This window comes from Oratosquilla oratoria, chromosome 9 (genome assembly GCF_046742065.1).
Source record: "Oratosquilla oratoria isolate Oo_2021 chromosome 9, ASM4674206v1, whole genome shotgun sequence".
Lineage (NCBI taxonomy): Eukaryota > Metazoa > Arthropoda > Malacostraca > Stomatopoda > Squillidae > Oratosquilla > Oratosquilla oratoria.
In genome coordinates this window covers 71,147,095-71,163,309 of record NC_134785.1, presented here as the reverse complement: position 1 = coordinate 71,163,309, position 16,215 = coordinate 71,147,095, and the positions used below count along the sequence as shown (strand labels likewise).

General features: G+C 39.1%; 1 protein-coding gene across 10 annotated transcripts in view; it reads left to right on the top strand.

Annotated features, from left to right (window-relative positions):
• Positions 1-16,215, top strand: part of LOC143028557 (LITAF domain-containing protein) — a 35,551-nt gene extending 19,336 nt beyond the window's left edge. For 6 of the 10 annotated variants that reach the window (XM_076190844.1, XM_076190841.1, XM_076190839.1 and 3 more), the window contains 2 exons: positions 9,446-9,599; positions 12,316-16,215. In XM_076190844.1, the coding sequence (XP_076046959.1) occupies positions 9,446-9,599; positions 12,316-12,424 (263 nt within the window). In that variant the 3' untranslated portion in view covers positions 12,425-16,215. Of the gene's footprint in view, positions 1-2,513; positions 2,573-9,445; positions 9,600-12,315 lie in introns of those variants that run through there. The other 4 variants (XM_076190843.1, XM_076190838.1, XM_076190837.1 and 1 more) reach the window with 2 other exon arrangements.

The window sequence follows — 16,215 nt, the reverse complement described above, 5'->3', positions numbered from 1 at the left end:
CAGCTCAGCATTGGCCTGTATAACTGAGCACCTATGTTTAGGATTTGCTCTGCTTGCCTCACAATGGTAGAAGGCTGAAAAGGAAGGTGCTTTACTATTAATTCCCAATACCCTCACCTGGCTGATGCTGTCACCTATAACAAGAACTGCAATAAAGAAAACAAGAAAATAAGGAGGTGGCAACTGTCCTCCCAGATCCAAAACCTCTCTGCTGTATCCCTTCCCTGTTTCATGACACCTTCTGTAAAGGGAGTCCTGAGGCCTCCCACCCAGACCCAGGAACTATCTGCTGTGACAATGCAGTGGCATTTGCTCGCCCACTTCACAAGGGGAAATATTTAGTGCTGCTGATGAAACTGAATGATATCTGAATCCCATCCACTGACCACCACTTCAATCCCAATAAGTGAAATTGCACTCCTGAACTTAACCCACCCTACTAGCATCTCAACCTATATTGGATCACAAAAAATTTGGCTCCACATACCACCAGTAGACAATTTCTTGCTACAAGGTGCTCTTTTGACTTCATCAGTATATATGGAAAACCCTGCCAAAGATGGCCTCAAGGAAACTAATCCTTGATTGTGGAATTGGAATCAAGAGCATCCTGTCATCTCAACCTTTGCTAGTGCTCGACTTCAAACAAAGTCAGATAGTGTTCAACAATAGCATGGTAGTGATCATAATGTGACTATAGAAGTACAGATGCACAACTTTTAGAAAAAAAAATCTGGTATTAAGAAACAGTGAATTGTGTTAAGATGCCAACCCCCCACACTAGTTGAGTTTTGACCAAATTCCAACTTTTAACTTGTATACCTAGGGTACCTAAAATGTTACCTTTGTCCACCCCAGTTCTTCAACTGCCAGTGCTTTGGATACTCTAATCATGTAGCAATGATGTCACCATAACTAGTTCCCCATTTTTGGACCCAGTTAAATGTCCAGATGTGGAACAAAACCACCCAGTACCCTCTTCAGTGAACAATATAGTGCTACGAATGAGAAATCCTTTGCCTTGATTTGGAACATACCAGAAGCTGAAAACTGAGCAAAGCCCCTAATGACTAAACATAGAACCACATAGCAGAAGCACTTATTCTCCATCCTGACCCATAACCCGCTCCAACAGTCTCACTCACACAACCTTGTCAATATACACCACAAGTGTAACAAGTAGCAACTAATTATGGACTCCCATTCCCACCACACCCTCCCATCTAATGCTCAGATGTTGGTATCATTGAGAATTCACGGTGGTGTGAAATGGGGAATTACAAATATATATAACACAAAGTCAGCATTCCAGAGTTACAGGCATTCTGTCTAGAGACACTACATGGGAAATACTCTGTATTAACATGTATGATTCCAGTGTCCCCAGCTCTTACTAGAGCCGCCACTGGCACACATGATTAATTTTTTATGCAATTTAAAGAAATATATATAAAAAAAAAGATTAAAAACTCTTGAAGGAATTGTCATGTATTGAATGACTGGCAGATATGCAGCTTGCCCAACAGTGGGTTAGCCAAGCCTGCCATGGTTGGGATACAGGAGGCAGCCATACTATTTTGTGGTAGTTTGCATGGAAAAAAAATATTTTTATGGCATTGTTAATTATTGATGAAAATGGGAAAAATTATGTATTGTTGGAAAGTAAATTTATTCACCTACAGCATACATACCGAAAGTACTTTTCAGTGGGTCGCCGAGTTAAATCATACACTCACCCTACACCAATACCGTATCCATTCAAAACTCATTTGTTGCCTCTCCTATCAACATTATGGATTTAGTCATCCCTGTCCCCTGCCTCACAGTTCAGGTCAAAGGAAATGCAGTGAGACATAGCACTTCCATAGCCAGGAGCTAGTTTACCCCTGCTGCCTCATCCTGCAATGAAAACCCTCATCCTCCATCCACTCCCCCAAAAATTATGTAGCAAACAAGAAATCCCTTTGAGATGCATTATTTATTCATCCTTATACAATCACACTCCATTCATACCTATCTTTTGAACTATCTTCCTTGCTTGACATTCCTTTTGTATAAATTGCCCCTTCATCCCCTCTATCCACCCTCTCCATGTTTTTCCTCTCAATTTCACTCCATCTACTTCTGCCTTCCACATTACTTTTGCTTGTCTATACCTTTACATCCAAACCATTGTGGCACTTTTATCCACTGTCGGACAGCTTTTTCGGTCCCCACGGAGGCTCCCCCCCCCAAGTTCGCTATATCACTTACCCCACCCCACATCCACTGTCCTCTTGGCCTCCCTCACTTTGTGTCTTGCTCCCACCCTCTTTATACTATTCATATGCCTCCTTGTTTTTTCTTGACAACCATTCCTCATATATTCACCTCTCCATCAAAGAATAGGTGAACCTAAGAAGTGTTAAAGGGGCAGCAGTGAGGAGGGATAGGAATAGTAAACAAGTATGTCTCCATTACCTCGTGAGTAGAGATTTTATTGTAGATGAATGATGTGTGGCTATTGTTTGCAGGGATGACCCAAAACCATTTAAAATATTGACTGCGTGTAATCATGTAGTCGTTACCTCAGGTATGGCAAAATATTTTGTAGTCCCACACCCCATCCTTGATTGTTTTGGTAATATTTAAAATTTGTGCATGTTGGTTACCTTCTGTCTGCTTTTTTTTTTCCATACGTTGCTTTATTAACATTATAATAAAATGCAAATCTTAAGCTTTGAATTGATACAAAAGTGGGGTCTATGATGAGCTTTATTAATATAGGATAAAATACAAATTTGAAGCATTGAATATATACAAATTTGAAGCATTGTATTTATACAAATTTGGGATCTGACATGCTTTATTAACACAATACAAAATTGGTATCTATGATGAATACATTAACTTGTTGTGCATATTAGAATTAAAACTTCAGTTGCAGAAAGAGACAGGACTTTACGAGTGTAGCTCCTCTCCTGTATATTATCAGTGTGTTCCCCTACGGCATCCAGGAAACTGGCAACATACCCTGGGTAGGAACTTTGTTGCTTAGAAAAGAGATAATTTGTTGTCTAGGGATTGTTAGTGTGGGTCAAAAGTACAATGTTATGTCATCTCTGGTGGTTGTATCTGGGGTAGTTTAAATCTTTGGCCAGGCTTATTCTGTGTTGGCCCGGTCTTAATGACTGATGGTGTCCAAACCACAGGCATGCTAGTATGGTTCTTGTCTGGTGTGGGAGGGTTCCCTCTGTGGGCCTTGCATCTGGGGTTGTTTAAATATTGATTTTGGAGCTCATTCTTTAAGGGCTTGTTTAGTTGTCTGAGTGAGAATACATTTTGTGTGGTTTGGAAGGTAAGTTGTGGTAGATGTTTGAATAGTGAGTTGCTGGTGTAGCTTCTTTGTTGCACTCTATTGGTGGTGCTTGTGAGATGTAGTGTGAAGGGTGTGTGTTGTTTAGGGTTCTGGCATGGAATTGTTTCTCTTGTTTTCGTATGTTTTATTGGGGGATTTGGTTTCTGAATGTAGGTATCCTGTACGGGTGGTTGTGGTGCAGCCTGTATGTTACAATTAGGCAAATACAGGGTGCTTCAGTGAGAAATTTTCTTTATGGTCAAAATTTACAAATGCTCCTAATATTGTTGAAGAACTCCATGAAGATATATGGCGAACCCTGCTCCACACACCTGTGGTTAGACTTTGAAACCTTCACTCCTGCTTAAGGTCCTATTAAGATTGGGAAGTCATAAGGTGTGGCTTGCCTGGAGGTTCTGCTAAGTAACTGCTATATGAAGCAGTCATATTTACTTTTCACAACCTTGGGACCTCTGCCTGATTAAAGAGGGGATGAAGCTCTTTGCTCCCCTAACTTTAGTTATAGACTCTGCAATACATTATCATATCTAAGTGGGCTGTGCCTCATTATGATTTTGTCCTGAAAGGAAAGAAGTGGAAGGAAGTGCTAAACTGTTGCATGATGTGGGAATAGTAATACTATTACCTTGTGCCTGTTAGTGATAATGCCTACCTTGTCTTGTCCTCCAGTACATTCTCAGCTCGTTTATTGCATTGCCCCTTATGTCTTCCATATCCTATGCAACTTTATTTTCAGCTCACCTTCCTCCATGTGTGTGTATTGATTGCAGTTTTTTTTTAGTCAATTCTTTAGTGGTTTTAATAACACTTCTAAGGACTGAAATCATGCACATTTCAGATAAGAAAGCTTATCACTTTTAACATCAACAGTCCCACTTTCCTACTATCCCTTAATCTCTCCTTCTCCACGTCTTCAGTACATTAGTCGTCAAGGGTAGATGCACTGGTTTCTGGCAAACATTCAATCCTTCATATATTCTTTCCTCTTCCCTTTCCCCCCATCCATTTTCTCCTCATCCCTTTACTGACTGCACGAGTTAATTGCAGTCATTATTTTGGAGACTTTTGACAATTCTATGGACCAGTCATGCAGCATTCCGTTGTGATTGGAGACTATTCTTATCTCAAGAATGTCGAACATTTAATTTGTTTCCTTTCTGCTACCATTCTTAAACATCTTCATTACCACCACTATGCCTTCATGTCTTGCACAATAATGTCCTAAAGATAGCACATTATTAATGATTAAACACAAAATGCAATTCCCCCTTGCCCTCTTCTCTCCTGCCCAACTTTTACTCCCTTTTCTCTCTATTCTTTTCTCCTTCTTCCCCTCCTCCTCATTAACGTTTTACCCTTCCTCATCTCCCCCCCCTTCCCTAGCCCCTCATCTTCCCTTCCATTCCCCCTCGCCTTTTTCCCAACACTTTCCTGTCCCTACTGCTGTCCCACTTCTTCCCCATCCCACATCCCCTTCCCTGTCCCTTACAGTCTCATTCTCCCTCCCATATTACACTTCATTGTGGAGATGTGCAGTATATCCTAGGTAGGCAAAAATTATTTTACATTAAAGTAGAAGAGGATACCCGTTGTTTTAACTTGCGTGGATTTGTATCTCTTATTTGATTGAAATCCTCGTGTGTTCCTTCTTGTCATATATCTTATTTGGATAAGATAGGTATACCTTTTACCTTTATGTTGTAAGACCGTATTTCATTTGGTTTAAGGTAAGACTAAAAGTTAGTTGGGATTTTCTTTTGTATGTATTCTTGTGAGCTATAGGACAGGTAGTCATGAGGTCTGTTTTATTTTTATATTAAGCAAATTTTTGTCAAAATTTAAATACTGTAATTCTTTTGCATGTCATAAAAAGTACTTAATGTGGATTCGGTGTTTGCACAAATTGCCACCAGAATTTATTTTAAGCTCTAAATTCTTAAGAATTTTTTAGTTTCACATTGAATGATTATATGTTTGCATGTCTTCAGAAGAATCACTAAAGCACTCTTGTTAAAGGTTTGCATCTTTGGAGAAAGTTTCACCATTGGTGCCAATATATTCCTATAAGTGTTCACCCACTGCTAAACAGGCTGTTGGCAGAAACTGAGTTTCCTGTCATTTGTGCAACCTTTCTGGTATGGAACCGGCATTTCATTGTCTGTATTTCTAATGTGTAGACTGCTCCCCCTCTTTTTTTTTCCCTCCACACGAGTGTCTAAATAATTATGGTATATTATTATTAGTAGTAGTAGTATTATTATAATTTTTTTTAAGTTTAGCAAGGTTGAATAAGGATAATACTATTGTTCAAAACAATATTGTACACAGTAATTTTGTTTGAATATGGCAGTCTACGTTTTTCCTTTTTTAGTGGTAAGATTTTTTTTTTATAATAATAATAAAAATTAGGTTTTAGAAAAAAGAGACATCTAGAATTTTTAGACGAAGTGTGAGAAATGTGATGGGTGTTACAAGAATAGTGCAAAATGTGAAGGGGAGCCTGAGAACAGGGATGGGAAGGGTGTTGGCTAGGTAGATCATAGGTTGCTGAAGTGATTTATAACAATATTGAAAGAGTGAATGAGGAGAGACTAGTAACTGGAATATATTGCATTGCTAAACTTGTGTTGGTACTGTTATAATGTGGGGTGGTGCCCTGAGTGCAAGCCAGTGGGGTTCATAATTGTTTTGGAGTGGTTCTACAGTCGGGTTGATATCTGGGTGATTTTGGTTGAGTATAGAATTTGGAGGTCCGTTGTAGAGCATGCTCCTCTCTGATTTTTTAAGTGAATTAGGAGGTGGAAGGGATCACCGTGTAATGAAGTGGTTGGGGCCAGGCAGTTGTCACTGTGTAGTCACAGATCATTCATGAGTTTGTAGGAGGCCTTTTTGTTCTTTCCATTGGGAAGTGGTGTTGTTGTTCCATAGACTAACAAAGCATTCCCATAAGTGCCATGGCTAAAACAGGGTTTTTTTCACAAATCTTTTATATGGTGTATATGGTGTTGTTGGTGTGCATGATTATGTACAATGCAGTCTTGCATGTGTTGTGTAATATGTGGTGAAGTGTTGCATTGGAGTCATCCAGTCTTTTCTGGTAGCATAGAAAGGCAGGATGGTGGCTGCATCTCAGTCTGGCCAGGTGAACTCTGTCCTTTTGTAGGAGAGAGGATTCAGAAGGATGAATATCAGGGGGTCTGGTATACAGCATTGTGTTGTCTTTCAGTTTGTTGATGGAGCAGTGAATGATATGATTATGGATATGTTTTCAGAGGCTGGTGTCTGGTGGTTGTGGAAGAGAAAAGAATATTTGTGTGTGATATAGGTATTTGGATGATGTTTTGATGTTTCTTGGAGTGTGTGGGTGTTCTGCGATATAGTGTAGTGGTTGTGCTGTGTTTGTGGAGGCTGCAGCAATTTTTGTGCCTTTCATATCAAGGTGGTCCTTGACCTTGAGGACTTCAATTTCATAGTGTTGATGGTCTGTAGGTGTTGTATTTTTGTAGCCTGTAATTGTCTTTAGGGTTTTTTGTATGGACTGAAGGGTGTTGAAGTGTGTCTTGAGATTAAGGGCCTATGTTGGGCTCGCATAATTCATCACTGACCATATGCATTGTTTGTACTTTTAGTATTAGTTTTAGTTTTGTCCCATTGTTGTACTTGTAATTGATTTCAGTGTGTTAAATATAGATGTGCATTTAGTCTTTGTTTATGTGTCATTTGAATGATGAGGATGTGTTGTATTTTATGCCAAGAATTGTGTGTGTGTGAGTGATATGAGAGTATTGTTGATATAGAGGCATGGTATGTATTTGTGTTCTGTTGTTCATTTGGTGAAAAGTGTGGCTGTAGATTTGGTTTGGGCTATTTTGAGTCTATCTGTAGTAAACCAACCAGCCAACCTTAAAAATCCCCTGTCACCAGCTCTACACAGGTGGTACTGATCCTTGGATGAGATGATAAGGGATAGGGTGGGAATGTAGCTGGGGGCTTTGTTTTTGGAAGGGATACTGCTCCCACAGTAATGTTATTTTCCATACATTTCTTGTTACATTCAGTGTGGCCTTCAGAGGTGAAATATAGCAATTAGATTTTCGTTTAGGAATTTATCATGGGAGAACATAAATGACAAGGAAATTAAAGTATGTAGATATGAGTGATGAAAAAATATGGGGAAATTAGATAGGGTTGTGTTAATTGATGAACTTAAGAGGAATTGATTTGTTGTACATTAGGAAAGAGACTTGTCAAGTCAGGGTATAGAGAGGAAAAGTGATGGAGGAACATGAGGTGAGGAAGGACTGATGGAGTTGGGGGATGAGGTAGAGAAATCATAAGGAGGAAGTTGCATGCCCTTTATAAAGAAAGATTCATGTATAAAAGTGAAAGTGGATGAATGGAGATTGTTTTAGCTGTTTTGAGGAGGGGGAGGAAGAAAATTATCCCACATTTTCCCTTTTTGTTTTGGGGAAAGAAAACTGCTAGGTGTCAGCGAGTTATGTCCTTAAGAGGTAGGAAGGAGGTTAGTCTTTCAAGCCACAATGCTTCCAGAGAGGAACCATCAACTTTACCAATATCCAGATTAACTACCCCCATCCTCATCAGACCACACTACCAGCCTATACTGACTACAACATTATCAGAAAAGACAAAATACAACATATGAAAGCATGCCATTCTTCTACATGGCATGGTATGTATTTGTGTTCTGCTGCCTAGTTGGTGAGAAGTGTGACTGTAGATTTGGTTGGGGCTATTTTGAGTGCATCTGTAGTGAACCAGCCTTAAAAAAGCCCCATCCACCAGCTCTACACAGGTGGCACCGATCCCTGGGGAGGTGTTGAGGTAGGTTGGGAATATAACAGATCACACTACCAGCTTATACAGACTACAACATAATCAAAAAAGAGAAAGTACAACACAAAGAACTCGTATGTATGAAAGCATGCCATTCTTCAACATAAACCCACTCGCAGACACTACATTAAAAATAATCACCATACACAAAAAGAAAATATCATAAACATTTGTACATCAGCACCTCAAGGCTATGCAACCCAATTCTAACTGCTTTATTTCAACCATATACTAGGCAGAAACTTGAGTGTACATACCCCATATGGCCACACATAACAGACCAAAGAGGAAACAAAATATCAAGACTGATGACCAACTTCATGCTTGCAGTCTCCACTCAAGACAAACCCTGCATTTAAATGCAAACTACAAATGACACTCGCTAGACATTTCGGTTCCACTCAAAAATCTATACTGTCTTAACCCATATCCCAAGATTGTCCATGCAAAAACCCATTCAGATCACAAAACAAGTACTCCTTAACAATCTTTCAAAATCGGCATTTCTTCAGACTCCCCAGAAGTAATCCAGCAGAATCACTCCCAAGACAAGCAGAAATTGGGAAGACATGCTGACATTCAGGTATTCTGGACTAAAGTGGCACCAGCACAGAATCAACCTGACAATAGACACCAATTACTTTAGATGCAATCATCATACAGAAGACTCGGCTCCTGGTGCAGTATGATACTGACCCTCCTCGCTTTTTCTAGACAGCAATACAAATTTGTATCCTGTGTGGGTTATAAGTTGAACCAATGGGTGGGGGTCATTTTATGGAGCACCAGGGTTTTCCCTCATGGGCAAGAATGGTAATTGTATTTTATTGCTGATAGCCAATACTTGTCCTTGGGGACAGTATTATACTGAAGAGGCAGTCAGAGGTGGTAAAGGATAGGTTTATGGAGGGCAGTAGAAAGGAAGGATGTTTGTTTGTGATCTGCATTTTTTATTGAATGGGGATTAGTCTCCAATGATGAATACTTTATCACTGGGAGGGATGGTGTTATAAGGAATTCTTGCATGTGCATTACGCATTATATTGTTTATATGTTGGTAATTGATGTTTACTGTATGTAGTGTATGGTTCATTTTTCCAGATTTATTGGATACTTTTTTGGCAGAAGTCTTGTGAATGGATATTGATATTATTCGTTTGTCTTGTCATGATTTTCAACCACTTTATAAGAAAGATGATTAAAAGAATTTTCCTATTTTTATAATTGCAGGTGTTCCCACTGCTATTGTTACAACAGTAGTTCCTCTAGGTCCTCAGTCAACTCACATGATATGTCCACACTGCCACGCAGAGGTGGATACTGCTACTAAGTCTGAACCTTCACTGATTGCCTACCTTTCTGGCTTTGTCATCGCACTTCTAGGGTAAGCCCAGAGAGTCTAGCCACATTCAGGTTTTACATTAATGCTTTTGCGACTTCTTTCTCAGTTGTTCAGAAAGTAGATTTTCCTTTCCTATATATTGTACCAAAACTCCCACAATTGCCTATTTTTGTTCCTGCTTCTTGTACTTCTTCAATTTTGCCCTTTATTTACGTGTACATTTTCCTTTACACTAGGTCTCTTTCATGCCTGGTCTAACATACCCCTACTTGTGTTCATTGTTGTTTGTATTGATCTTCCTTTCCTCAGATACACAGTAACTGTACTTCCCATCCCTTTGTCTTGTATTTGGTCACTGTCATGCATGATCCACTTTCCCTTTGAAGAAGGCCAGTGTCAAAAGTGTCCTCCACTCTTTTAATTACTCCACCCTTGTTTCCCTCTCATCTTAGTTCCTCATAGATGTAGAGCTTTTCTGGGCAAATACAAGAGAGGCTAGAACCCCCATCTTCATGGCAGGAGGAGCCAAGAGGGAGGGAAGGAGGGGGGTGGATGGGAGTAGAATATGTGGGGATAGAATGGGTGGGAGTGGTTTTATGCCTTTGTTTTTTTGGCTATCTCCCTTGTAAGGGGGAAAAAGCCTTTGGTATATGTATGTATTTTATGTATAGACTCTTCCTTCATTTTCTTGTAATTGTGGTTCTCTTTATATTTACATGGCCAAGAAAGTATTGCTAGGGGTTATGTAATTAGCACTAGGGAACTGACTGCATTGACTAAAGGCTATGGGACCTCTGCAAGAGAAACCAGGGGTGGATTGATGATTGATTGACAGCATATTATGCAGTCAATATTGACTTGTCCCTGTGTACCAGAATCATACAGGATTCTCCAGTGTAAGAGAGAAATATTCTCTGAAATAGGGAGTACCCCCTACCCCATCTTTACTCTCCACTGCATCTTATCCTTTACCATTTCTAAATCTTCTCATTTTCCAGTGCTTTCATGGTGGTGGGGTGGGGGTGTTGGAAGAATGCTAACACTGGACAGAAGTGTGTCATGGAAGGTGACTAAATGAGATGGAGTCAAAGGACTAGGAATACCCCTTTCTGTTTCTTTTACGAAAAGTCAAGGCAAAAGAGTGTCTGGAAGAGAGACTCCACCAAAACCCTAAATGGGTCTGAATGTGTGTGGATGTGGAGCAAGGTGAGGGAGGCTAGGAGAAGAGGCAATTTGAGATGGAGTGTTTATTTGAGAATTTTGAACAGAAAAAAAAATTGGAAACAAGTGAAAAAAGTGTGGATAAAGAAAGTAGATGACAATTAATGGAAGAGAAGGCTGTGAGAGATGATCAGAGTATTTCAGTGAGTTGCTGAATACATAGGACAAGGAGAATTTGATTGTGGCAATGGGAAATGTAAGGAGAGTGGCATGTAAGAATTCGGGTGATCACCCCCCCCCCCCAAGTTCAGAGCTGCATGGAGAGAGAAAAAAGCAGTGGAATTATTACATGTATGATCATCACTTTTGTGCCAATCACATTTCTCATATATATGAATAAATAGAGAAAGAGGGGAATGTCTGTTGAGGAAGGGAGAAGATAGGGGTGAGTGGAGAATGGTTGTGTATGGATGATGCTGTGATGCATGAAAAGGAGTAGGTAGGGGATGGGGGTTGAGGGAGTATGTGTGAATGATATTTTGACATGAAAAGGAGTAGGTAGGGGATGGGGGTTGAGGGAGTATGTGTGAATGATATTTTGACATAGCCCAAAGGGATTTCTCCCTGTTTTATCTTTTTTCTGCATGAGGGGGCAGAGAGTGGGGTTGCCAATTAAATGAAGCAACTTTACTCTGGATGTGATGTCTTGCTACACTGCTTCTGACCCAGGGCAGTGGGTAAGATGCAGGAATGACCCGTCAGCTAGAAGGAACCAAAAAAAGAGGAAGGGAGGGGGATGAATGGGAGTGGAGTAATGTGGAGGGAATGGGTGGGAGTGGATTTTATGCCCTTTTTTTTCTCTCTCTCTCTCTCTCTCTCTCTCCTCTTGGCTACCTCCCTTATAAGGGGGAAATAGCAATTGGTATGTGTATGAATTAATAAATAGTTTATAATTGTGTGCAGAAATATGATAGTGGTTACTAGGTTGGATAGATTGAGAAATGAGGTGAGGAGTGGGGGTGAGAAAGGAGGTGGTAGATAGGGCTGATGACAGAGTATTGGGATGGTTTGGACACGTGGAAATATTGAATTAAGAGAGAATAGCAAAAGGTGTGGAAGGCAGAGGTGGATGGAATGAACTTTGGGACAACCAAGGACTTTGAACAAGAGGGAATGACTGTTGAACAAGGAAGGGAGAAGGCAGGGGATAGGGGTAAGTGGAGAATGGCTGTGTATGGATGACACATTGATGCATGAGAGTACAAAGAGGGGGGGAGGAGTGGTTGCTGATTAGGTGAAGTGGTCTTGCTATGGATGTGCTGTGTCTTGCTGCATTGCTTCTGATACAGGCAGTGGGCAGGAGACAAGAATGACCCTTCATCCATGAGGAGCTAAGACGAGAGGGGAACAAGGGTGGTGCATGGGAGTGAAATAGGTAGGAGTGGGTGCATGCCTTTGACTTGGCTACCTCTCATATAAGGGGAAAGAAGCCCTTGGTATATAGAGACTTGTGTGTACAAGAAAAATTTATAGTATCTAGATTCATTGGTGCAAGTGAATATTCTTTTATTTGTTTGTGCCATACTTCTTGTTACAGATGCTGGATGGGCTGCTGTTTGCTGCCATGCTGCATACCTGAGTGCATGAATGTCCAACACACGTGCCCCAACTGTAGAGCTTTTCTGGGCAAATACAAGAGAGGCTAGAACCATGTCTTCATGGCAGCAGTTTGTACAACAGTAACACGAAAGCATTTGAATAGATGGACACTTACTCAAACAAATATATTCAATATATATCTTGTTTAAATTTTTTTTTTCATCTTTTAACCAAACTGGGTGTGTTAAGTATAACCAGATTGATGCTGATAACATCATGGCCGTATGGTTGAAAGTTGCTGTTCTCATGTTAGTCAGGCATGTGTACGTGTCCTGCATTGTATGTTAATTTTTCTGCATATGCCTCAGTCTTTTTCCATTGTAAACATAAAATAACCCAGGAAATGACTTTAATACCAATTAGGGAAATGTGAAATTGCTGTATTCTGTATTTTAATGGGTCTAAAATCGTTTCATGTTGCAAATGTTGGCTAAGGTCACTTTACAAATTACAGATTTGGTTCTATTATAAAGTACGTACTGGTCTATTTATTTGCAGCATAAAACCCTTGAAAACATTTAGATTTCATTTGCACAAAGTTTCTTGCATTCGTTTGTTCTGGTAGTTCCCAGAAGATGATGTCTGTGTTAAGTAGAAGCAGCTCCATGATAGTAATATTCTCTGTTGATCCATTTTCATTTAAGTTTATGTCCAAAATAATTTTACATGGATGTTGCCTCTATAAAATGAAGTGCCTATGCATATTTTGCTTTAAGCTCAGCAGTTGTACAGAGACATCTCGCATGGACAACAGTGTGTTTTTGGTGTGTTGGCTTTGATAGGGTACAGGCCAGGAGCCATTGCCATCAACAATACTCTTGCCACCATCACCATGAGCACCACCACCACCACCACCCACCACCACCATCATCATCACCAACACAACCACTCAGTGCTATCATGAACACTACCTCTAGTAGTATCACAACCAACACCATACCATGACATCCACAGTATCATAAAGACAGCAGTAATACTATTAAATGCACGAATCCCCTCTTTTGTTTTGTGACCACAGCTGTTCTTTTTTGCTGAATCAGAACTGGTAAAGATGTATAGACACCTTCATCGCCAGTGGCAAATTGTTGATGCATCAGTACCTTTTAACTTGAAATTGACTCCTAGAATCTAGAACATTTTATAAGCTAATAGTAGCCCGGGGGGGATATGTTAAAATAGACCAAGCTGATGTGAGATACACAATCAAGGAATATATATGTTGTGCAAGTATTTGTTACCTCTAGCATCTATAACTATTGTTTTGTCTGGTTTATTAGGAGGAATGACTTAACTTTGTGGACAGCATTACGCATTTGTTGCTTCTTATATTTAGGACATTGTAGGGAGTATTAATGACATCTTCATGCACTACCTTATCTTTTTCTGTGTGTAGGATTCTGAACTTGGGCACAGGAGTGGTATGCATTATTATTATTATTTATTTTATTTTTTTTTTTTCCTTATTACCACTATTTTTTTTTTTTTTTTTTAAGAAAACCAGTTATATTTACCTAGTTGTGTTATATGGGAAGGGGAGCTATGCTCGTAGTGACCCTTCTTTGTATCTCACGACATTTAGTTCGTTCTTAAATTCTTGTATGGTGTTTGCACACTGTTGTTTTGTCCAATTTGTTCCAGACATCCACCACTCTGTGGATTTTTTTTTTTTTTCTTTCTCTTCCAGATCTCTTCTATGACTATCCTTTTTGAGTTTCTTTTCATGTCCCCTTGTTTTTCTTTTATCCCACTTTAATAAGTCTTCTCTGTCAAGAACTTCCATGCCTTTCATGATTCTGTAAATGGCCAATAGATTGCCTCTTTCTCTTCTTTGTTTCAGGGTTGGTATTTCCAGTTTAGCCAATCTTTGATCATATTTCAATTTTGAAATAGGTTTCTGTGCATTTGACTTTCGTTTACAGTGGCCAAATATCAGAATTAGCACATTGTATTGAAATATGAAATAGAAGCTAGTATGTTTCAAATTGAAAGTGAAAAATAGCACTATTAGGTCAAAAACAAAAATGAAAAACATTAAAAGGACAAATTTAAGGCAAACACTTTTGCATCCCTCCCCCCCTTTTTTTTTTCTTCCTGTACAAGCTGAATTGCTTGTACATGTAAGCATGTACAGTCTAGACTTTATTAGTTTTACATTGAAAGAATTGCAGCTGTTTTGTATGATGAAACTTGCATTGCTTTCATGGTGTATGCAAGTGTTATGCAATATGATCAGAGTTTCTGTTAGATGGTAGCAGATGTAACAGAGATAAAATGAATACTTTCAAGTGTGGTTTAATTTTGTACAGCCCATGCATACCAATGAAAGTTGTACAAGTATAGACAGGGTTGCCCGACATGTGTATTAAGGGGCTGTATTTTATCTATATATTTGCCTCTGTGTATTCTGTAGATTGTCATGTGTGAACAGTGTTTGCATTAAAGCTGTTTGTATCCACAGAGCTGTTCCTGGATGGATAGGGCTTTTCTTTGTGTACAGAACTAATTCCCTTTGTATGGGATGGCTCTGGTGCATACTTATTGCCACGATTTGTCACTTTGAACCACCCCTGTGTACTCCAGAGGTGCATAGGTCTTTCTCCATGTGTTTTAGAAGACTATCTCACCCAGTTGCACTGTTAATTTTGTCTAGGCAATGCACTGGGTTTGTAGGTTTGCAGTAACATGCTTGTGTATTTTCACTGTGGTGTTGATGACATTTATGCATCTATACTGGGTAGTGTGGTTAGTGCATGCCAAGGATTACAACCAATCCAATGCACTGTTACCTAACCTAGTCATCTTTTTCCTTGGGAGTTGACATGCAACCTTGTTAGATAGTTGTGTGACCAAAACTTATAATACTTGAGTGAACATCCTGTTTAAAGAAGAATCTTCTTGGTGGATCCATCGTGTGATACACAAATAGGTAGGGAGATGATTTTAAGCCATTTTTAGATGACATACCAGAGAAATTAAAGTAACTTGTATAGTCACAGTATTGGCATGTTTGGAAGACTACTTAAGCTCTTTGAAAACAGGAACTGCTGACCAAAAATGTGGCAGAGGAAACACCATCTGGGAACAAACCATTATTAGTAGTATTTTAGAAAGCTGTAATGAGTGTACATTGTACTACGATTGAGAGGTTTGTACTCATGTTGCATTTCCTTTACCACTACTCGAGCTGTATAGCTGACATACACACTATGGTGCCATGCATTTGCAGCATTGGAATATGCAATGAGAAAGCTAGTACATTTTTTTTTTCCCCCTCTTTTTCTTTAACAACCTTATGGAATACAGCCCTGGTAAAATTGTGTGGCTCTCATTTCTTTATATATTCTTTAAAGTTCAAGTAACCTTTCATTAGCATCACATTTTTAAAGATCACCGATATCCATTTCCTCTGCATAGAGCGTCACATAATTGGTAGTCATCACGAAGGTGCAACTTAAGTATAGAACTAAAGTTGCTAAAATGATACATTTTACTGAGTATTCATAATGTAAGGCCTTTAGTATTACAGTATATGACATCTACTAGAGTGGTTTTAATAACTTCGTAAACATATTTCCATTTGTCAAAATTAAATTGGTAATGAAAAAAAAAAAATCATTAATGGCCAGCTGATCAAATAGTTTGTTCATTTGTAATACATTTTAGTGTAAGTCCCAGATGACAATGTAATAGCTGAGCTTGTATTAGGATTATTGAAAAGAAAAAATGCTTGAACTGGTTTCATTTTGGTGCTTAGAATAATTTTTTTCACACTAGCCATCAGTAGAATGAATAAATGAAGTTGTGTATAACTTACATGTATGAATAAATTTTTTTTCTA